This window comes from Aotus nancymaae, unplaced genomic scaffold (genome assembly GCF_030222135.1).
Source record: "Aotus nancymaae isolate 86718 unplaced genomic scaffold, 86718_ANA_hifiasm-v0.15.2.pri h1tg000058l, whole genome shotgun sequence".
NCBI lineage: Eukaryota > Metazoa > Chordata > Mammalia > Primates > Aotidae > Aotus > Aotus nancymaae.
The window spans coordinates 9,206,636-9,229,920 of record NW_026988472.1 but is presented as its reverse complement, the minus strand read 5'-3'; the positions used below and the strand labels follow the sequence as shown (position 1 = coordinate 9,229,920).

At 40.8% G+C, this 23,285-nt stretch overlaps 2 protein-coding genes across 2 annotated transcripts in view; one reads left to right on the top strand and one right to left on the bottom strand.

The window, feature by feature from the left end:
* CCNB3 (cyclin B3) overlaps window positions 1–15,425 on the top strand; it is a 79,456-nt gene extending 64,031 nt beyond the window's left edge. The window contains 1 exon segment of the mRNA XM_012471695.2: window positions 15,318–15,425. Coding sequence (XP_012327118.2) covers window positions 15,318–15,425 — 108 coding nt within the window.
* Window positions 15,426–15,639: 214 nt separating this feature from the next.
* The window catches only part of DGKK (diacylglycerol kinase kappa), a 92,080-nt gene continuing 84,434 nt past the window's right edge, over window positions 15,640–23,285 (bottom strand). The window contains exons 25-29 of the mRNA XM_064364603.1: window positions 22,778–22,919; window positions 21,725–21,811; window positions 18,472–18,582; window positions 17,207–17,330; window positions 15,640–15,692 (exon numbers count right to left, since the gene is read on the bottom strand). Coding sequence (XP_064220673.1) covers window positions 15,640–15,692; window positions 17,207–17,330; window positions 18,472–18,582; window positions 21,725–21,811; window positions 22,778–22,919 — 517 coding nt within the window. The remainder of the gene's footprint in view (window positions 15,693–17,206; window positions 17,331–18,471; window positions 18,583–21,724; window positions 21,812–22,777; window positions 22,920–23,285) is intronic.

Here is a 23,285-nt window from a genome sequence, read left to right as displayed (position 1 = left end):
TCCCAAGACTCCCCATGCTATTTTAATTACATCACCTTTTCTGATGGCTTAGAGACAGATGGATGAGCATGCCAAGCCATTAGATGTCTCAGTGCTTTCCTTCCCTTTGAATCAGTTTCCCATTCTTCCTCCTGACGTGCTTTGCCTTGGAGGCCAGGCACCACTAGGTTTCCTCCTGCCCTATTCCACTATATTGCAAGATGACTAAGGAGTACAGCCAGAGAGGTCCAAACTGCTCAGCATTGGTTCTGCTGGCACAGCCAACTTTGCATAAACATGGTAAAAGCACTAGGCTGGAAGCTATCTTGCAAATCTCCAGCCTTATTAAAAGGTTGGGTCTTGTATCTGCTTTTGAATTCTGGGGCTTTACATCAAGGGGAAAAAAATTAACCAGTTGAATTATTTCCCCCTTTTTACCAACCCTGTTCTTGTTATTTTTGCAAATGCCTCAACATTTATTTTACACACACTCATCACTACTTCAAAATTAAGATAGTTATTAGAACCGGATCCTGTTAAAGGTGGGTGCAAAAATTATTGCAGTTTTTGCCATTCTTTTAATGGCAAAAACCACGATTACTTTTGCACCAACCTAATATTTAGTGACTTGTTAAAGAAGTACATCTATTACTTTATCAGGAATTTACTGGCCCAATGAGGTGGCTCATGCCTGTCATCCCAACACTTAGGGAGGTCAAGGCAGGAAGATCAGTCAAACCCAGGAGTTCAAGACCTACCTGGGCAACACAGTGAGACCCTGTCTCTACAGAAAGTTAAAAAATTAGCCAGGCAGAGTGGCACATGCCTGTGGTCCCAGCTACTCAGGAGGCTGAGGCAGGAGGATCTCTTGAGCCCAGGAGGTAGAGGTTGTCGTGAACCATGATCATGCCACTGCACTCCAGCCTGGGCAATAAAGCAAGACACTGCTTCAAGAACAAAAAAAAAAAAAAAGAATTTGCTTTTATGTTTTGATGACTCTCTCTATATAAATCCAGCTTTCTTTGTAACCTTATGTATTTTTAACAGTTTTCTTAACTGAATGGAAATTATTGTATTTATAATTATATATATAACTTTATATCTCCCTATATCTTTAAGATCATGACAGTTTAAAAAACAAAACTAAAAAATTCTAAAAGTTTAAATAAACTACATAATCATCTATATATGTCATAAAAACACTCTGATAGAGAAACGTGCCCAGTAATTCATAAGTAAAACAAATGTAGAAAGCCTGTGAAATAATGTGATATGCTTAAAAAAATGACGGACACATAGCATAAATATCTAATAAATGGTGGTGGTACTCTATAGTAGTGGAAGGGGCACAGAGTGGCTACAGAGGTGAGGAAGGGTGAGACTGCTAAAAAGAAGAGACATATGGTATGTTGAAGGTTTTTATACTAAGTTTTGATTTGGGAGATGTATCAAGTTTCAATCAGAAAATAGAACTACTCTACTTATTTCAAACAGAGGAAATTTAATGCAGGGAATTGGTTACTCAAGGACAAAAGAGCTAAGGAGCCACACACACAGCATGAAGCTTCTGTTTTACTTAGGGTTGGAGGGGCAATAGCAAGAGGTGGTGTCACCAGAGCCCCAGATGCCAGGGATATCAAGCTGGACTTGGAACCAGTGACCAGTTAGGACCAATGAAGGTAGGACTGATGAAAGGAGGCTGAAGCCAGGAAGGAGACACAGTTACTGCCAGACCTATTGCTAGAGGTAGAATGAGAAAGGAAATAGCCTGGCTTCTTATTGGTTTCATATTTTTGTAGTTGTGAATTATGCTGCTATAAACATGTATGCAGGTGTCTTTTTCATATAATGACTTCTTTTCCTTTGCATGTTTACCCAGTAGTGGGATCACTGGATTGAATGGTAGTTCTACTTTTAGTTCTTTAAGGAATCTCCATACTGTTTTCCATAGTGGTTGTACTAGTTTACATTCCCACCAGCAGTGTAAAGGTGTTCCCTTTGCAACACATCCACACCAGCATCTACTATTTTTTCACTTTTTGGAGTAAGGTGGTATCTCACTGTGATTTTAATTTGTATTTCCCTGATAATTAGCAATGTTGAACATTTTTCCATATGTTTGTTAGTAATTTGTATATTTTCTTTTGAAAATTGTCTATTCTTGTCCTTTGTCTACTTTTTGATGGGGTTTTTCTTTTCTTACTGATTTGTTCGAGTTCCTTGTAGATTCTGGATATTAGTCCTTTGTCAGATATGTAGTTTGTGAATATTTTTTTCCCACTCTATGGGTTGTCTTTTTACTCTGCTGATTATTTCTTTTGCTATGCTGTAGCTTTTTAGTTTAATTGGGTTCCATTTATTTATTTTTATTTTTGTTGCATTTGCTTTGGGGTTCTTCATCATAAATTATTTTTTCTAAGCAATGTCTAGAAGAGTTTTTCTGATGTTAACTTCTAGAATTTTTATGGTTTCAGGTCCTAGATGTAAGTCTCTGATCCATCGTTGATTTTTGTATAATGTGAGATATGAAGACCCAGTTTTATTCTTCTATGTGTGGCTTGCAATTATCCCAGCACCATTTGTTGAATAGGATGTCCTTTCACTACTTTATGTTTTTGTTGTTTTGTTGAAGATCAGTTGGCTGTACATATTTGGCTTTATTTCTGGGTTCTCTATTCTGTTCCATTGATCTATGTGCCTATTTTTACACCAGTACCATGCTGTCTTGGTAACTATAGCCTTATAGTATGGTTTGAAGTCGAGTAATGTGATGCCTCCAGATTTGTTATTTTTGCTTAGTCTTCTTTGGCTATACGGGCTCTTTTTTGGTTCCATATGAATTTTAGGATTGTATTTTCTAGTCTTGTGAATAATGGTGGTGGTATTTTGATGGGAATTGTGTTGAATCTGTAGGTTGCTTTTGGCAGTATGGTCATTTTTACAATATTGATTCTACCCATCTGTGAGCATGGGATGTGTTTCCATTTGTTTGTGACATGATTTCTTTCAGCAGTGTTTTGTAGTTTTCCTTGTAGTGATCTTTCACCTCCTTGGTTAAGCATATTCCTAAGTATTTTATTTTTATTTTTTTGCAGCTGTTGTGTAAGGGATTGAGTTATTGATCTGATTCTCAGCATGGTCATTGTTGGTTTATAGCAGTGCTGTTGATTTGTGTCCATTGATTTTGTATCCAGAAACTTTACTGAATACATGTATCAGATCTAGGATCTTTTTGGATTAGTCTTCAGGGTTTTCACATACCATACAATTCACCCACTTAAAGTGTATAATTCAGGCTGGGCATAGTGGCTCATGCCTATGATCCCAACACTTTGGGAGACTGAGGCAGGAGGATTGCTTGGGCCCAGGAGTTCAAGACCAGCCTGGGCAACATTGTGAGACCCTGTTTCTATAAAAAATTTAAAAATATTTAAAACATTTAAAAATATGTAATTCAAGTTTTCAGTATGTTCAGAGTTTTGTGGCTGGGCGTGCTGGCTCATGCCTGTAACCCCAGCACATTGGGAGGCTGAGGCAGGCAGATCACTTGAGGTCAGGAGTTTGAGACCAGCCTGGCCAACATGGTGAAACCTTGTCTTTACTAAAAATACAAAAATTAGCCAGGCATGGTGGTGCATGCCTGTAATCCCAGCTACTCAGGAGGCTAGGGCAGGAGAATTGCTTGAACCCAGGAGGTGGAGGCTGCAGTGAGCCAAGATCACGCCACTGCACTCCAGCCTGGGTGACAGAGCCAGATTCTGTCTCAAAAAACAAACAAACAAAAAAGAGTTTTATAGCCATCACCTCAATCTAATTTTGGAGCATTTTCATCACCCCTCAAACCTATTAGCAATCAGTCTCCTTTCCCCACACCTTATGATCCCTAAGCAACCACGAATTTACTTTCTGTCTCTGTCAGTTTGCCCATTCTGGACATTTCATATAAATTGAATCATATGATATGTGGCCTTTGTGTCTGGCTTCTTTCACATAGCATAATGTTTTCAAGGTTCATCCATGTAATAGCATGTATCAGTACTTCCTTTTATTGCTGAATAATATACCATTGTATGAATAAATATACATTGAGTTTATCCAGTCATCAGTTGGTAGAAATTTGGATTTTTCCACTTTTTGGCTATTGGGAATAATTCTGCTACGAACATTCATGTATAAGTGTGGGGGCCTCAGTTTTCATTTCTCAGGTATATACTTGGGAGTAGAATTGCTGGATCATGCGGTGACTCTTTGTTTAACTTGAGAAACCTCCAGACTTTTCCAAAGTGGCTGCACCATTTTACATTCCCATAAACAGTATGTGAGGGTTCCAGTTTCCCTATACCCTCTCCAACACTTGTTATTATCTTTTTACTATTGCTATCTTAGTGGTTGTAAGTGATACCTTATTGTGATTTTGATTTACATTTCCCTGATGGCTAATGATGTTGAGCATATTCTCATGTGCATATTGGCCATTTGTGTATCCTTTTTAGAGAAATATCTATTCAAATCTTTTGCCCATCTTTTTTTTAGAAACAGAGTCTTGTTCTGTTGCCCAGGCTGGAGTGCAGGGGCACAATCATGACTCACTGCAGCCTCAATCTCTTTGGCTCAAGGGGTCTTCCTACCTCATTCTCCTGAGTAGTCGGGACTATAGGCACTTGTAACCACACCCAACTACATTTTTAAATTTTTATTTTTAGTAGAGAGGAGGTCTTGCTATGTTGCCCAGGCTGATCTTGAGCTTCTGTTTGCACATTTTAAATTGGGTTGTCTCTTTATTATTGAGTGATAAGAGTTTTTTAAATATATTATGGGTCATAAATATGATTTGGCAATATTTGATTATACCAGTTGTCTTGAAAGTTTCACTTTCTTCATAGTGTTATTTAAAGCATCAAATTTTGATTAAGTCCAATTTATCCATTTTTAAATCTTTTTACTTTTGGTGTCATAGCTAAGAAACCATCACCTGATCCAAGGTCTTGAAGATTTATCCCTGCTTTCTTCTAAGAATTGTATAGGTTTAACTCTTAAGTTTAGGTTTTAACTTTATTTTAATTTTTATATATGGTATGTAGGGTTCCAACTTCATTCTTTTGCGTATGGATATTTGGTTGTTTCAGCACTATTTGTTGAAAAAAACTATGTTTCCCCCACATAATTATTTTTATACCCTTGTTGGAAATTAAATGTGAGAGCTTATTTCTGGATTCCCAGTTATATTCCATTTACCTATGTGATATTTAGTCTTATGCCAGTACTGCAGTTTTTTAAGGATTAAAATCAATGACAAATAAAAATTATATTAGTTTAGCTTTGTAGTAAGTTTTGAAATTAAAAAAAAATGAGTCCTCCAATTTTTTTTCTCCTTTTCAAGTTTATTTTGGCTATTTTGGGTCTCTTGCATTTCCATATAAATTTTAGCATCAACATATCAGTTTTTGAAAAGAAGTCAACTGGGATTTTGGTAGGGCTTACATTTAACTCATAGGTCAATTTGGGGAATATTTTTATCTTAACCATCTTAAATCTTCCAGTCTATGAACATGGATATCTTTCCTTTTATTTGGGTAATATTTAGTTCTTTTCAACAGTATTTTGTAGTTTTCAGAATATATGTAGTTCTTTTCCTAAGTATTTTTTGATTGAGCCATCAGTCTTGGATCACTTTCCTACTTCATTCCCTACAAATATATTTACCTCTTCGCCTATCTCAAGTATCTTTATTTACTGTTTTAAAGGTTGGACTGACCCACCTACTGTTCAAGGCAACTCATCTACCTTGGGACTTTTCTCCAACAGTTTTTCTCCCTCTTCTTAGCCCTCCCCCTGCTTTTCCCTGCCACCTTTCCTGTACTTTCATCCTTTCCTCTTTTGTAGTCTCTTCTTCTAGTTTAGAAATGTACTCAAAACCACTCTTGCCACATTCTTACAAAATAAAAAGCAAAACAAAATAAAACTTTTTTTTTTTTGAGATGGAGTCCTGCTCTGTTGCCCAGACTGAAGTGCAGTGGTGCAATCTCAGCTCACTGCAACCTCTGCCTCCCAGGTTCAAGCGATTCTCTTGCCTCAGCTTCCCGAGTAGCCAGGATTACAGGTGCATGTCACCACACCTGGCTAATTTTTTTGTATTTTTAGTAGAGACGGGGTTTCACCATGTTGGCCAGGCTGGTCTCAAACTCCTGACCTCAGGTGATCCGCCTACCTCGACCTCCCGAAGTGCTGGTATTACAGGCCTGAGCCACCATGCCTGGCCAAAATAAAACTCTTTATCTGCATCCACCTCCCACCTGCTGTCTAGTCCATCTCTTCTTTGTACTAAACTTCTTTTAAAACTACACCAACTCACTGTTTCTACTTAACTCATGTTCCATTCTGTCCTTAACCCATTGTAATCTAGCTTTTGTCCCCTAGCACTTCATTGATGGGCCTTTTGCTGAAATATTGATGATTTGCTGGTTGGTAAATCTAGTCAACAGTTTGAGCTTTATCTTACTGGAACCCTTTTGTTACCTTTGACACTGGTGTCTTTTCATTCCTTTTGACACTCTCTAGTCTTTTGGTTTCTGAGCCATTGGATTTTTCTAGTTCTCTCATCTTTCTGACCTTCCTTTTCTATCCTCTTTGTTGGCTGTTATTGTACCATCTTCCCCTCAAAAGTTGATGTTCTGTTGGTTTCCAGCTTTGGCTCTCTGATTTATCTTCCTAAGTGATCTTCAGCTGCTCCCATAGCTTCAAGTACCACCAAGCCATTAACTTTTGAGGCTTGGTCTTCAGCTCAAACTGGTGGTCCTAGGTTCAGGCTTATATTTATCTTTTGTTGACCATGTGTACCTGAATGTCACACAGTTACCTCAAACTGAACATTTCCAAAACTGAATTTTTCTTTCTGCTAACATGGTTCTATCTTTTATATTCTGTATCTTGATCACCATCAGCTTAGCCACCCAAACCAGACACTCAGGAGTTCCTCTGGGTTCTCTTTTCCCTTCCTAATAATCTCTTATTCAATCATTCTGATTTTTTACCTTTCATTCCTAACTTAAAGGCTGACCACTCATGTCTTAGACTTCCATGTTTCAATTATGGCCTTAATGATGTCTAGAACCTAGATGGGTGTCTGTCAGTTCAGTTCTCAAATTCTTTAGTATGATAATTAGGATCTGGATCAACACATGTACAGGCTGAGGATACACACCAAAAAGTACATTAAAAAAAACTTTGTGGGGTCACATTATGGGTGACATCATTAAGTCTTGCTGATTTTACCTCCCAAATATTTCTTGGATTGGCATTCTCATCATATTCTCTTCTACCACTACCCAGGTTTGAGATCTCGTTCTACTGCCTAGATTACTATGGTAGTTTCCTACCTGATCTCCCTATCTTCAATCTTGTTCCTTTCAAATTCACCTTCCATACAAGCATCAGAAAGATTTAAGATTCAATTTTAGGATTATAGTTCTGGGTAAGATATTTAAGCATCTGTTATCATTTGTTTCCCACTGAACACGATCATAAAACCTGGAAAGAACACATGGCACAGCTATTTGAGAATTCTGAAAAGTAAATAGCAAGCAGATTGGAGAACACCAGAATTTGGAGAAGCAACAAACTCATGGCGAGTTTCCCAATTTTTTTTCTTTGGCAACTTAATCTAGTTAGAAACCTTGAAGCGAGCACTATGGTACAGATGGAAAGCTCCAGAAGAAGCTTTCTATGGTTTGAGAAGTGAAAAAAGGAATTTCTAAAGTTTGGGGTTGGGGAGATAGAAAGCCCCATCTTTTTATTTCTCTTTTCTTTTATACCCCAACCCCCAGGCTACCATGTAGCGTCAGCAACAGTGATAGCAACGGGAGCCTTCGAGAACCAGTACTCTTGGGGAATGGACCCATAATCTCTATTTGAGGTAAAGATGTGGCCCCAAGAGAGCAGAGCTATGTTCTGTTGATTTTTTTCTCTTTCTGTTTTCCCACTGCTTATCTCCAGATGTGGCATAATTGGAGACATGAACGATTTCTGACTAGTGGACTGAAAGGGAAGTATTAGGAACTGGGGAGTACTGGGGAGAATGTGGAGCAGTAGAACCTCAGAAAAGTGACCCCACAAAGTTTTTTTTAATGTACTTTTTGGTGTGTATCCTCAGCCTGTACATGTGTTGATCCAGATCCTAATTATCATACTAAAGAATTTGAGAACTGAACTGACAGACACCCATCTAGGTTCTAGACTGACCATTTCATGACACACAGAGCAGACAGATCCAGATAGCACTGCAAAGGCTTTGAAAACTGAGGTTGGACCCTCAGCTCATGGAAGGCAAGTGGAAACTTGTGGCCTGAACCTAATCAGATTGACTGGAAAAGGAAACATACATTTTGCATAAAATTTAAACAAGATCTACAATCTTATAATGTCTGTCCGGGGTATACTCTGGAATTACTAGGCATACAAAGAACCACAGACATCTCAACTTGGATGGCAAAAGACAACAGCAATGACGAAAAGATAGATATAGGTTTTGGAATTATCCAACAAATACTTTAAGTCCACTACCATAAAAAACTCAAATGAACAGTTGCAAACACTTTTGGAACCAATGTTAAAATATGAATGTTAAGCTATCGAGTCTCATCAAATAAATAGGAGTTAGCCAAATGGACATTTTAGGATTGAAAAATACAGTAACTGAAATTTAAGAACTCACTGGGTGGACTCAATAGAAGAGAGAGGACAAAGGAAAGAGTAAAGTTGAAGGTAGATAAATAGAAATTATGCAATGTGAATGACAGAAAAAAGATTGAGGAAAAATGAACAGTGCCTCAGGGACTTGTAGGACAATAACAGAAGGTCTGCCAGTCATGCTATTAAAGTCCTGGAAGGAGAGGAGAAAGAGAATAGTGCAGAAGAAAATCTTTGAATAAATAGTGGCTGAAAAGTTCCCAAGTTTGGTTAAAGACACCACCAACCTGTAGATTTAAGAAAACAAGTAAACCTCAAGCAGGATAAATAAAACCCACAAATGGATAAATCATAGTCAAACTGCTGAAAAAGACTAAGAAAATCATGGGGAGAAATGCCAGATATAGTATGCACCTAAAGTAAAATAAATAAATTTAAAAAAAGAAAAGAAAAACAGAAATGATGCATTACGTACTGCATGGGGAACAATTTGAATGACTATAGATTTATCATCAGAAACTCTGTAGACCAGAAGGAATAAACATAAAATTTTTCAAGTGTTGAAAGAATGATCAATCCAGAATTCAGTGTCTAGCAAAAAACACCTTTCAGGAATGAAGGTAAAACTTAAAACACCATTTCAGATGAAGGAAAACTAAGAAACTTCACAGCAAGCAGATCTGCTGTAAAATAATTGCTAAAGGAATTTCTTCATATAGAAATGAAATAATGGACATAGAAAGTAGAATTATAGATAGTGGAGATTCAGAAGGGTGGCGGCGGGGGGATGATGAAAAAATACTTGGGCACAATGTAAGTTATTTGATTGATAGATACGCTAAAAGCCCCAACTTGGCCACTACACTATGTTTGTAACAAAATTGCACTTGCACCCTGTAAATTTATACAAATTAAAAATACCAGAAGGGAAATTGGAATATTGGGAATGAAGGAAGAGCAACAGAACTGGTAAGTATCTGGCTAAATATAATAGACTACTCTTCTCTTAAGTTTTGTAAAACATATTCGTTGATTGAAAGCAAAAATTGCATTTTGATGGGATTTTTGATGTATGTAAATGTAATACATAAGACAGTGATAGCATAAAGTGGAGAGAACAAAGGAGTCAATATGCTGGTAAGGTTTTCACACTGCAATTGAAGTGGTAAAATATTGATTCTAAGTAGACCGTGAAAAGTATATATTTTGTTATCCCTGGAGCAACTACTAAAAAAAAAATTATGCAGAGAGATGTCAAAGCCACAATAGATAAATTAAAATGGAATACCAAAAGTTCAAATAATCTGGGAAAAAAGCAGGAAAAGGGAAACAGAGAAGTGGAAAAAAAAAACAGGGACCAAACAGAAAAGTTAAAAATGGCAAACGCCAATCCAGTCTCATCAGTAATTACATTAAATGGTCTAAACATACCAGTGAAAAGACATATTATCAGGTTGGATTAAAAAAGCATGACCACATGCTGCCTACAAAAACTCACATCAGATATGCTGTTATAGGTGGATTAAAGGTAAAAGACTGAAAACAAATGCCAGTTGAAAAATAACCAAAAGAAGGCTAGAGTGACTATGTTAACATCAGACAAAGTTGACTTCAGAGCGAAGTGTCAGGAATAAAGAAGGATGTTATATATTGATAGTGTCAATTCACCAAGAAGGCGGCAATCCTAAATGTGTCCTAATAACAGTTTCAAAATACTAGAAGCAAAAAATGATAGAATTGAAACAAGAAATGAACAAATCCATAATTACAGTTTCAGTAATTGATGTAAGCTAGCAGACAGAAAATCAGAAAGGATACTGAAGAAATGAACAATACCATTAGCCAACTGAATACAACTGATATTTATAGAACACTTCACCAAACAGCAGAATACACATTCTTCTCAAGTGCACATGGGACATTCTCCAAGGTAGGCCATACCCTAGGTCATAAAACAAGTTTTAACCAATTAAAAATAATAGAAATCATGCAGAGTGTGTTCTTTGGCCACAATGGAATTAAACAAGAAATCAATAACAGATAAATAATAGTAAAATCTCCAAACACTTGAGAATAACATACCTTTAAATAATCCATGGGTCAAAGAAACTGGAAACCACCCAAAGGACCTCCAGTGGATGAATGGATAAACTGGTGGATCCATGTAATTGAATTCCATTCAGCAATTAAAAGGAACAAACTGTTGATTCACACGACAACTTGAAAGAACATGAAAGGCATTTTGCTGAATTCAAGAAGCCTGCCTCAAAAGATTACACATATTCTACGACATTTTTGAAAGCACAAAATCATAGTGATGTAAAATAGATCAGTGGTTAGAAGTAGAGTTAAGGTGTGATTATAAAGAAATGATATGAAGGAGATTTATGGGGCAGTGGAAACTGTTCTGTATCCTCATGGTAGTGGTTACATGAATGTCTACACGTATTAAAATTCATGGAACTCTACACCAAAAGAAAAGGGCAATTGCTTGATCATTTGAAAAATAGACTTAAAATTCAATTCTGATGGTGCTTCACTAGCCTACAGGGTGCTGTACAGACTTCTTAATATGGATTACAGGGCACACCCTGGTGGTAATGCCTCAACAGCAGGGCTGTTTCCCCTCATAAAGCCCAAGAATGTAGTTTTTATGGGGGTAGACTGAAATGTGGTCCCGAAGGTCACAAATGTTTTGTCTCTAAATAAGACAATTTTTAGTTTGGAAAATCAAGGATTTAGAAGACTCAAGTTTTCACCCTGGTGTAGTGTGTTGTGGACCCCTGGCCTAATACAGCCTCAGTTTCCTACCTATTAAATGTGACTAAGAACTGGCTCCCCTGGGGTCACTATTAGTGTGACAGAAATTAAACCATATTTAGTGCTGAGCTGAATTGATTTTGCATTTGAACAGAATATGCCTTCCCACCTCAAACTCCTCCAGAGAGGAGACGAATGTGTGATGTATGCGTTGGGCGGGGAATAGATGGTATTGTCAAAAGATTTTCGAGGTGCTTTATGCATTTATTTAACAGTCTGGGCTATACTCTATCCCATTGCCTCCCCAGTAACTAATGTATTCCATTGAGATTTGTATCCTGTGGAGAATTAGCTCCTGGAACAATTACAGTGGCAGATATTCCACCACAGGGTCATCCAGAGTTGCAGCTAGGTTTTAGAATCCTTCGTGGCAGCCCCTTTAGTATCATGATCATCCCTGATAGAGATTCTTGGCTTGTGCTGCTGCTGCCTTCCTTTACCTGCCATCCTGACCTGCATGTGGCTTGTTTAGAGCTTGGATGACCACCCAAGCTCACCTGCCCCCCATTTCCACCACCATTCAACTTCCCCCATGTTTGAGGTAAATGATGAGGCACTGGAATTGATTATGTTTATTCATTTATTAAAATATTTCAAGAAGCACTACTTTATTAACTTTGAGGACTGGTGTTCTATTTGGTGGGCGGAGAGGAATAAGCACACTTTGTGGACCTTTTCTTTCTGCTTTTTCCAGTTACCCTGTGACTAACCCAGCTTCCTCCCCCAACCAGGCTGCTGGCCCTGCTGCTTATTTGCAGGGGCCTCTAAGGAAATAAAAAGCACAGAGCAGAAAATAACAATGGATTACAGATTAGCTAACAAATAGACAAATACAATTCTATAAACCATGTAGCCAGTCAAGGTCTCATATAGGATGGAATGGTGCTAATGGGTTTGGTTGCTTTGGTATTAGTTTCCACCTCTTGTGAAACAAAAATTCTTCCATCTGTGTCCTGAGGGAAGGTGATGTTGACCCTGACTGTTTCTTCTGGCTCAGTTTTAAGGTAAAAAATCTCTTTCTTATTCTTCCCCTGCCCTTATGGATGCAGCATAGGGCCTTTCTGGAGAGGGGGCCCATAACCGTTGACCTCCTATAGTATTGACACCAGAGGCAGTTGGTGGCAGTTCAAATCTATTGGCTTTTTCTTCCACTATTCTTCTGGCCAGAAATTGCCTACCCAATCAATTCCTCAGAAAGTAATACCAAAGATACAACCAAACCCTAGAGCTTTGGATCTTAATGATGTCTAAACATAATTGACATGGATATTTGGTGTTTGGTCCCACCACCCAAGCAATTGTATTACTGCAAATAGTTAACAAAGCTCTTAAAGGAGCTCACACATCCAGAGGCTAAGACAACTCCCTTGAGAGAGGGATCACTTTTTGCTTTGTTTCCAAGTCAGCATACACAAGGTGCTTGGCAAGCTGTCTTCCTTTTAGGGAAACTACTGGTAACTTGGCAATTTAGGAGGTAACTGAGGGATTGAGCAAGCCACACCTGCTCCTGGGCCTTGCCATCTATCAACTCTGCTCCACGAGCTGACTGTAGCCCCAGATACTAGTGGTTTCATTCAGTATTATTCTGACTCAGAGTGGGAGGACAGGGTGGGTGAAAGGGAATCACGTGGCACAACAGAACAACAGCAGCATTGCTGTGCACAAAGACCTAACTATTGCAGCAAAGTAAGCACAAGAGATGGAGTCTTATTACAGTTTACTATCATCAGTGATAAAAATAATTACGAGACACAGCCCTGCTTAGTGACTGCCAAAATAAAGATACCCTCTCCCAGGACTTCCTTCTGTTGTCCTAAATTTGCTCATTTGGAAATTTTCCCCTTCGAAAAAAGCTCGTCAGAAGCAAATGCAACTTGGTTCCCAACTCCTTGAGTGTGTGTGCAGATGTTAACGCATGCAGCCATGGAGGAGCCAAGTTGGGCTGCAATGGTGAGCTTGCTAATTTATCTACTACCTCCTCCTGGGAAGAAATAGTGATACAAAGAAAATCAAAGATACAGCAACAGCACACTCACTACTCAAATATGTGCAATAAGTTAACATATTCTTATGCTTAAGTAAGCTTTGCATGTTTTCTGTCATCTTTTTCCAACAATTTTCTTCTCTAGTTGTAGAGCTAGGACTTAATTTGTTTCACACAGCAATCAGACATTTGGGGACTATCCCCTTGTTAATATTTTTCTCCTAACCCCTGCTGAGGTGGAGCACAGGTGGCTGGTTTAAGTGCATTAGGCTGGTGGAGTTCCAAAGTTGAGAACCAGTGCTTGGAATCTGGATTGTGCACCTCAATGAACCAGCCATTGGACTGAATCAGGTAATTAAGCACACTAAGTTTGTCTGAGAAGTAGGGAGAGGCCAGTTTTCTCTTGATAAGTGGGAAGGGACACTTAACTAAAGGTATGAGTTGAGGGTGGGGTGAAGATGCAAGGCTGACCAGAGAAACCTCTCTGGGCATTGGGGTTTGATCAGATTTGCCTGACTGGGAGAAGGCATTTTTGAAAAATGTGAATTAGGATTTGGAGCGATTTAGGACCAGTTTGTTTTCATGAGAAATTTGCAAGAAGAACCACAGGAAAGCAGAGGCTTATAGCCTTCATTTCTCCAGGCCCATGTTTTTTCTGATCACTTGAATGCCCCTCTGTACTCAAGGGAAAAGGTCAAGATGGTAGATTGAAGGTGACTTGGGGACTGACCCAACAGCCTGTCCAGAAGATCAGACCAAGATGGAGCTTGTGGGGAAGGGCCTAGGCTGTGACTTAATGGTCAGGCAGTCCCTAGTTCAGGCATCTAAGTCACAGAGCTCAAGGCCTGGTTGCTCCGTATAGTCTTTTTATTGGGGAAGGGCACAGTTGCTGATAAGTCTAGGACAGATAGAGGAAAAATAGGCAGCATGCCAGCTTAACCCCCTTCTCTAGGGCATTGGTGTTTTTGTTCCCCTTTCCATGGCCTGGCTCAGAATTTTAAGAGGGCGTCAGAATCAGCTGGGCCATAGATCCCAGCCACCTCTAAGACGCTGAAAATGCACCAAAAGATTTAGAAGCTCCACCAAGAACTAGGGCAGTTGGTAGAGATGTATGTATCATGTAGGGTAAAGGGGAGTGGGAAGGAATTCCTGGATTAGCACAATAAATTATAGGGTCACTTAGAGGTTGAGTTGTATTTTCAGTTCTTAAAAATATATATATATATGTGTGTGTGTGTGTGTGTGTGTGTGTGTGTGTGTGTGTGTGTGTGTGTGTATACACACATCTTTATGTCTCTATACATAATCTATACTGCAGCACAGCAGCAAAACATTTAGTTTAAAAATCCAGCAAGAATGCAGGCAAACACTCCACGGAGGCGTGCAGGCTAGGATCAAGGAAGCAAGAGAGGAGCCTGTGTGGTTGCCATGAGGGGTGAGTTCCAACCAACGAGCCCACCCAGCCACCAGAGCACCACCTGGACATACGCAGACATACATGCACACATGGAAAAATGCAAAAGGTTTGCAGAGAGAGAGAGCATGTGGTTACCACATCTACAAGAAGAGATTTCACATGGTCATCTTAAAATGAAAGTGGACAAGCCCCCAGGATCCAGTTCTCATTTTAATGAGCCAACTAGAAGAGATCTCCTGAAGTTGCAAGTTGCAGTTGGCAAGGATTCGGGGCGACACACAACCAAGCCTGGTGGTCCTGCCTGCCCCCTTCTCTTCATCTCCCTGGGAGTCTGTCTTTCATTAATTCCGTAGCATTGATAGTTTCTCTGCTGGTCAGAGAAAACCATTCCAAAACTCCCTGAAGAGGTGAACTCCCTTGAATTCTTTATAGATCCGATCCTGGGCCATTCATAAAGAGCTTATCCCAACAAATACTGTAGTTGCTCAAGATGCACAAAGAGGAGAACTGAACAAGACAACTCGGGACAAGAACCAATGAGGAAATGTAAACCTCTAAGGAGACCAGATTAAGTCCAGGAAAATGCATTAGTATAAAGAATTGGAGGGTCTTTCTTGATGGTGCTCATGTTTGTTCTGAAATGATTTAGTCTAGCCTGTATTGAGGTTTTGAGAGTTTTTTAGTAGAATTCTAAATGTTGTGAGTTCTTCCAGCTTTCAAGGGATACAGTTGAGATCTTGATGGTGTTGGAGGATCATCGATCGCCCTTTGCTTCATCTTCACGATGTCTGCGGTGCCACAAACGACCTTCAGAGGAAAAAAATGGTATAGAAACAATGAGGTTAGCACATTGCCAGATGCCCAAGTATGTGGACCCGAAAGAGAGCAAAGAGTCTGTTAGGAGAGACTGGTTTGTTCTTATTGTATGTTAATCTCTGAATCATCAGAGAAAACCAGCTGGCACCATGTGAGCTAAAGACAAATGGGATGAATTTTTAGAACCTGATAATCTATGGAACTGTTATTGACTCCATCAGTCTTTAGAAATACTTGCAAACACCATGTTCTCGCATTTGACAGACTCTTAGAGAATGAAACCAGTTGGACCATACCTGAGAAAATACAGCTTGATCCAAGAGATTCTCTCTCGGATTTCATGCAAATTTTTAGTTTCTTGAAAGCAAACTGCTACCCTCTGTCCCTTTCTTTTTTCTTTCTTTCCTTCTTTCTTTCATTTCCCTTTCTTTCTCCTTCCTTTCTTTTTTCTTTCTCTCCTTTTCTCCTTTCCTTCCTTCCTTCCTTTGTTTCCTTCCTTCCTTTCCTCTTCCCTCCCTCCCTTCTTTCCTTCCTTCTCTTTTTTTCTCCCTCCCTCCCTTCTTTCCTTCCTTTTCTTCTTTCTCCCTCCCTTCCCCCTTCCCTCCCTCCCTCCTTCCTTAATTCCTCTTTCTTTTGAGATGAGGTCTCACTCTGTTGCTCAGGCTGAAGAGCAGTGGCACGAAGACAGCTCACTGCAGCCTCAGCCTCCCAGGCTCAAGCAGTCCTCCCACCTCAGCCTCCCAAGTAGCTAGGACTACAAGTGCACACCCCATGCACTACTAATTTTTTATTTTTTGTAGAGACGGGGTTCCACCATGTTGCCCAGGCTGGTCTTGAACTCCTGGGTTCAAACGGTCTGCCTGCCTTGGCCTTCCGAAGTGCTGGGATTACAGGCCTGAGCCACTGCGCCTGGCCTGTTCCTTTTTTTCCACGTCCACTATTACTATATCTCCCAAGCTTCCAGGTTGTGTAGGACCAAAATTTAGGAGAGACCACCATGGATATCAGAATTGGCATAACCGAAAACTCTAAGAGAACCTTCTTTTGAATCCCACTGATATATCAATAGTGTTTAGTGCCAATTCTGAAGAAAAAGGAATGGAACCAAAATCCCGACAATGAAACATACAGATATGTTTCTTTTCTACCACTTACTATAACAGGAACAAAAGTGTTTAGCTAGGTCACAGAACCTGTTCCTAACCCTTAGGAGTGAATCAGGCAGAAAAATCACTGCCTGTTTGCATTTTTGTTTTCTGTATATGTCATGGAGACCACGCAGGTTCTCCTTTTACAAGTGTCCATATCACTTTCTTACACCTTGTCCAAGAGATGGCTTGGTGTCATCTTGGACAAGGTGTATCACTTGCTTCTGGCTCCCAGGTGGCCTCCCCTTCATCATCACCATTCCCACAAACATTTCTAATGGGGCTTTAGGTTTCTGGGAGGTAGTCAGGCTGCTGGGGGTAGTCTCCATTACCCCTCTACCTGTGGGAAAGACTTACCAATAAAACCCTGGACACTCTGGCCTGATTTAGGCTTGCGTTCCTCTTCTAGCTTTTTCTTTCCCAATTTGGGGAACTTAATTTTCAGCCTGATGCTTCTACTGTCAGTGTCCGAAGATTTTTCCTGTGAAACAACAAGGGGAAGGTCAAAATGTTAATTGCCTAATATTGAGAGATAATTCCTAGAGTCCTGGAAAAGTGGTAAACAAGGATGGCTGCAGAAAACGGAGATATGCTGTCTATCCAGGTATAAGAAACACCCCCATCACTGGTCGCATGCCCTAGGAAAGCAATTCATCTTTACCAAGAGATTACTTGGTGCCAGGTGACTCGCTAGCATTAATAAATGCTCTCATATGACTCTCAAAGCAACCTTGCAAAGTGGTTATTAACATTCCTGTATCAGAGATGAGGAAGCAGAAGCTTATAGAAGTTAAGTATTTCACCTGAGTTCATGTGGCTAGGGATTAGAAGGATGAGATTGCTAGGGCCACTGATAGCTCATATGGCATCTCTGCATGAATTAGGGAAAAACACCTCTTCCTTCAGACATACAGTTTGGTGAGCCCTTACTTGCCTCTTGGCCAAATGCCTTCTTATAGGGAAGACCCCTGCCTGCCAGGCCAGCTGCTTCCCTGTCTGGAATGCAAAGAGGGTTCTCTAAACATAACTACTATGAATGTCGGCTCTCTGCTGTGTAGATCTTGCAGGCTCTGCAATTCCAGCTCAGGCCTGCTAAAGTGTGCTTGTTTCACTACTGGTCTCAGTAAAACATAATTTTGAGATTAACTTTGTTGCCAGAAAACCCAGAGCTGGAGGGACGGGAAGCAGCAGGGAGAGATAATATTTGGAAGATTTAACCACCAGTATGGCCTGGGCCATACTGGTATGACTCAGATGAAGTTCAGTCCTGGCAGCAGGTGCTGAGCAGGGAGGGAGAGTTTGCAGACAGGAAAACAACACATAGTAAAACCTATCTTGTTTATTCTTTGTTGATCATCTCTTGCTACAGAATAAGTCTTCTTTCTGGTTATTTTTCTATAATCGCCTAATTTTTCTACATGTTTTTTGCCTTACCCTATCTATTTATGATGAAGAGATTGGGGGAAGGTGGGTGGGGAGGAAGTTCCAGTAAGCTTCAGTTGAAAGCCAGCACTGGACCCTCTGTACTATAATCAGTCACTGTGTCCTGGCCCACACTGGAAGGGAAGGCACTAAGGAAGAATCCCTCTTTCCCTTTATTTCCCAATTCCCAAGTTACCCACCTCTGGAACAAAGATCGAATTCATCCAGTCTATCTCAGATAGCTTTTTGAACTCTTTATTCATGGCATCCAGGGTGCTTTGTAATGTGGCCTCATCCTCAGAACTTCTCAGCTGGCATAGACAGGAAAAAGAGTGAGTGTCCAATGACTAGCACTTTTGTAGACTCTTACACTCTCCCCTACTCCCGGTCCCTGCTAGTGGCCAAGAGACCACAAGGTGCCAACTTGTATCCCTTTGGCCCATAGCCAGCTCTTTTCTTTCTCAATAGGAATATCCAGAAAACAACCAAATGGTGGGGTTCTCCTTGGGGCTGGGCATGCTTAATAGTTTCGCAAGCAGAGAGGCCTTTTGATTAGTATCAATTAACACTGAGCTTCACTCCTACAGCTTGGGGTCCAGGACAGGGGTCCTACTCTTGACCTCAAGTTCCTGAAGACATCCCAGTGTTCCCCTAAGTAAGAGCTATGAAGTTTTGAGCACATACTGTATACCAAGCACTGTACATACATAATTTCATCCCATCTTCCCAGTAACCTTACAATACCTTACAAGGTACTATTGTTCTCATTCCATGAGTAAGAAAACAGACTCCAAGAAGGTTACTGCTCAAGATCACACAGCTAAACAGAACCCAGGTCTGTTTAACTCTATAGCCTACCCTCTATACAACACTGTCTTAACAAGGACATGTAGGGAGGCCAGATGCTGAGGGAATCTATTACATGCTTACTGTAATTTAAAGGTTGTTTTGTGAAGCAAGGAGAGAGATAGAGAGAGACTGGTTCAACTTTCTCCTCTTGGAAAAGAGGGTCTGTCTCCCCAGGCTGTGCTTTTGCCCCCAGCTATCACTCTTACTAATTAAGAAATGAGTTCTTGATGGCTTGTCCCACAGGTTCAGGAAGCAAAGCTTCCTAGTAACCCCCCAACACCCAGAGGATGAACTCTGTACAGTCCATGGAAGACTTAAAATGGATTCTTTTGGAACCATCTTCAACTGCGAAGAACCAAGTTCTAGAACATCAACACAGGTAAGATAGTTCATATTCCAGTAAGTAGTGAGCTGGGAGAACAGATGGGCACAGATATCTTCAACCCTCACATGCTTACAGCCCACCTAACCTGGCCTCACCTCTCCTGCCTGGCATGCACTTTACTTTCAATCTAGCACTTATGTGGCTTCTTGCTGTACACAGGCCACTTGCTGTTCCAGCCATAGGCTGAGCCTTGTCAGCTGTCACAAATGGGTGGCATGTGAATGAGAGGAGTACTTCAGGGTAGGAGGTTACGGTCAGTCACGATGGGATGTTGTGGGAGCAACAAGTCAGTGCTGACAAACAATGTCTTTTGCTTTTCAACTAGTAACTTAAGAGAATATAGACTACCCTAGACACATGGGACAGGCGTGTGCCAAGTAAGGGAATTGGGAGTTATTGGGTGGGATTCACTTTGACATCAATTTACTTCCTCTTGCTAACTCTGAGCTCTTTACTGCCCTCCTTCTTCAAGGGGAGGAATAACACCCAAATGAAACAAGCTTTATCTTCATCTCACCTCTATGACAGCCTTTCTGGAGATATATGGTCAGTCTTAGCTGCTGCCTGCTTTTTGGCCACATTTGGATGTGTGTGTGTGTATGTGTGTTGAAGTCTTCACCAGGCCCTATGGGGTGGCAGACTTCTCAAGTGTGATGTGTGCTCAAGTCGGGTTGTTGGTTCACACGAACCAATTCTCAGGTTGTGAGCCTCAGGAAAGTCTGAGTGGCAACAAGAGACCAAACTCACCTATTTCCTGCTGCCCAAATAGGCAAGGCCATTGAGCTCTGCCTATATATAGAAGGTACTTCTTTTGATGTTGTCTAAAGCTGAAAGACTAGCTTGGGGCTCAGATGCTGGGACAGCCTGACCTGATTGCCTCAGCCACTCTGCCTCCTGTGCAGTGTGCCAATTAGATGAGCAAATAAAAAGAGGAAATAGATGCACTTCTTGCAATATCAAGTCAGAAGCCCCTCTTCAAATAAACCTTAATTAGATGAGAGGCAAGAACAGCACCTACCTCAGGGCCTTACCAGCCAACCCTAAAATGGGATGATCATAATTAGTCACCTAATCAGAGCACACTCACCAAGTATGCCTATGGGTTTTGCATTCTGAGAAACATGCAACTAGCCTTGTAGCCTAAAAATGGAGCCTCAGTCTGTTCTCCCTAGCACCAATAAAATGTGCCATCTCTCAAGCTGCTAGTATGTGTTAGGTGCTGATAGTTAGTATGCAACAACCTGGAGAGGTAGGGATTATCATTCCTATCTTGTAGATATGGAAACTAAGATCCAGAGAGGTGAAGTCATGTAGCTAGTGTTATGGGTTGAATTGTGTCCCCCCAGGAATGATACGTTGAAGACCTAATCCCCAGTACATCAGAATGTGACCTTATTTGGGAATAGGGTCATTGTAAAATGTAGTTAGTTGTTGAGGTCATATTGGATAGGATAGGCCCTGATCCAGTGTGACTGGTGTCCTTATAAGAAGATGGCCTTGTGAAGACAGAGCAACACAGAGAAAACATGATGTGAAGATAGAGGATTGAAGTGATGCATCTACAATCCAAGAAACACCAAAGCCAGAAAACCACTGAAAGCTAGAAAGAGGCAAAGAAAGACCCCTCTACAGGTTTTACAGGATGGCCCTGCTGATACCTTGATTTTGGATTTCTAGCTTCCAGAATCGTGAGACAATACATTTTGATTGTTTGAAGACACCTAGTTTTTGGTACTTTGTTATGGCAGCCTTAGGAAACTAATATATTAATAACTAGTAAGTGGTAGATTTGAGACTTGAACCCAAGAATCTCTCAATATTTCTACTAATCCACACCACCTTTTCACAGGTTTCTACATGAAAGAGGCATGTAGAAACTTGGGAGGTACAAAGCAGCTCAAAGAGCTCACCTTTTTCTACTGCAGCTGAATCAAGTACGATAACACTCTACTTTTTATTGGCCTGGTCTGAACCCACAAGGTATTTACCAAAGGACAGGTTGAGACTTTCTCCCAAGAATATGGTAATCCCTATGGATTAGCAAAATCCATGAAATCCTACAATCAACAACAATCCTAGGTGACACAGTCGGGACTTCCAGGCAAGCACCTGGCCAAAATGCTCCCATAACTCTCCAGTGCCCTTGGACCAAGCACAAGACCATGACCACGTTCAGATGGAATACATTGCCCTCCCATGCTTCAATCCCCTGCACTCACCAGCTTTTCATCCAGGAAAGCTGTGGTGTCATCATAAAGTCCTTTAAGACTAAACGTAATATCTACAGCATCGTTTCTGCTTAGAGTCTGAGAGGAGAAGAAAGGAAAAGGAGAGAAAAAGACAAAGACGGGGAGTTGTTGGTTAGTAAGCATGCAGCTGGCTTCTCCGTGGGAAGGTAGAAGGAGGCTAGTAGGATGTGGCTATAGGTGAAAAAGCAATATTCAAAATATAGCACAATTAGTTCAGCATGAGCACCAACCAATCTGAGCCAGTGCCAGCTGACAACTGCTGGTACAGGAGTTATGTACCACTATGTGAAGTGGCAGAGCACGACTTGGCTTTGGCATCATTGATTGATTGCAGTGGGTATAGAAAAATAGAAAATATGCAAACCAGAGAATAAATGTAAGGCCACTTGTTGTCTCTAGGCCAAAACCATCATTCCAGGGCTGGTGGAATTAGGGCCTACCATCTCTCTTCTTGCAACTAAGGCCTTGAGCTGCAGGCCTCCTCCGACTGTAATCAGGCCCTGACACAATTATATTTCACCTAGCACTAAAGTTACTTTTTAAAAGCATCACTGAACAATTCTGGCAATGGACAAAGCCATGGGGTGGCACATTTAACATTAAGTGTCCAGCTTGATCTGGACTTTTCCCTCAAGAGGAAAACCAAGGCACCTGGAAGTTCTGGTTTCAGTGACATGTGTCATCTTACCCGGTTATACAGAGATCTACCTGGGATAAGGAAGGGCCAAGGCCAAGTTTCTCTTCATTCATTGCCCATTTCTCCCTTGAGACTGGTGTGGTGGATGGCTATTAGGAAAGAGGGCTAGCTCTCAGACTGATGAAATCTGCTGTGGTTTTTCCCCAGCAACCAACTTGGACCTGTAACAAGTCAAGGAATGACTGCCTTCCCATCCACTCTATCCATCAGTTTCCTGCCATATTTGCCCAGTTTCTCCATCCAGCCTCTTGTTCCACTTCCTTCCCTTTCATCCTCTTTCCTATCTGGTTTTGTTGCTTTCCTTAATTCACTCCTTTTCCACTTACTTCAATGGGAATACAGGATGCTGCGCCCAACTCACTGCCACTGTCTTGGCCATAAAATGTATTATTCAGGACGTTAGCACTGGCATTCACAGAATCCATGAGGACAGATACATGCTGGTGGACCTTGCTCAGGTCATTAAGTCTGTAATAAAGCAAGGACAGATAGATGAGTTGGGATTTCTGAAGGACTTCTGGCCTGGGGCACTGGTGAGGGTTTGGGTATCAGTAGAAATGAAAGCCCTGGGTACCTGACTTGGATTCATGACTCCCTCCTGTTTGTTCTGCTCTTTTCTAGGTAGCTACCTATGCTAGAAAATGTTTCTACTCTTCTCAAGGTATTTACCTTTACTCATCCTTGTCTCACTTGAATTTAGATACTGGGACCTTGGGGAGGGTAGGAGGCTAGAATAGAGGAGGGCAGCTGACTCCAGGAACTCCAGGGCCCTCCTGATATTTAGGGGCAAGGGTAAACAGTCTTAGTTCTGTTGGGCTTGGAGCAGCATCAAGA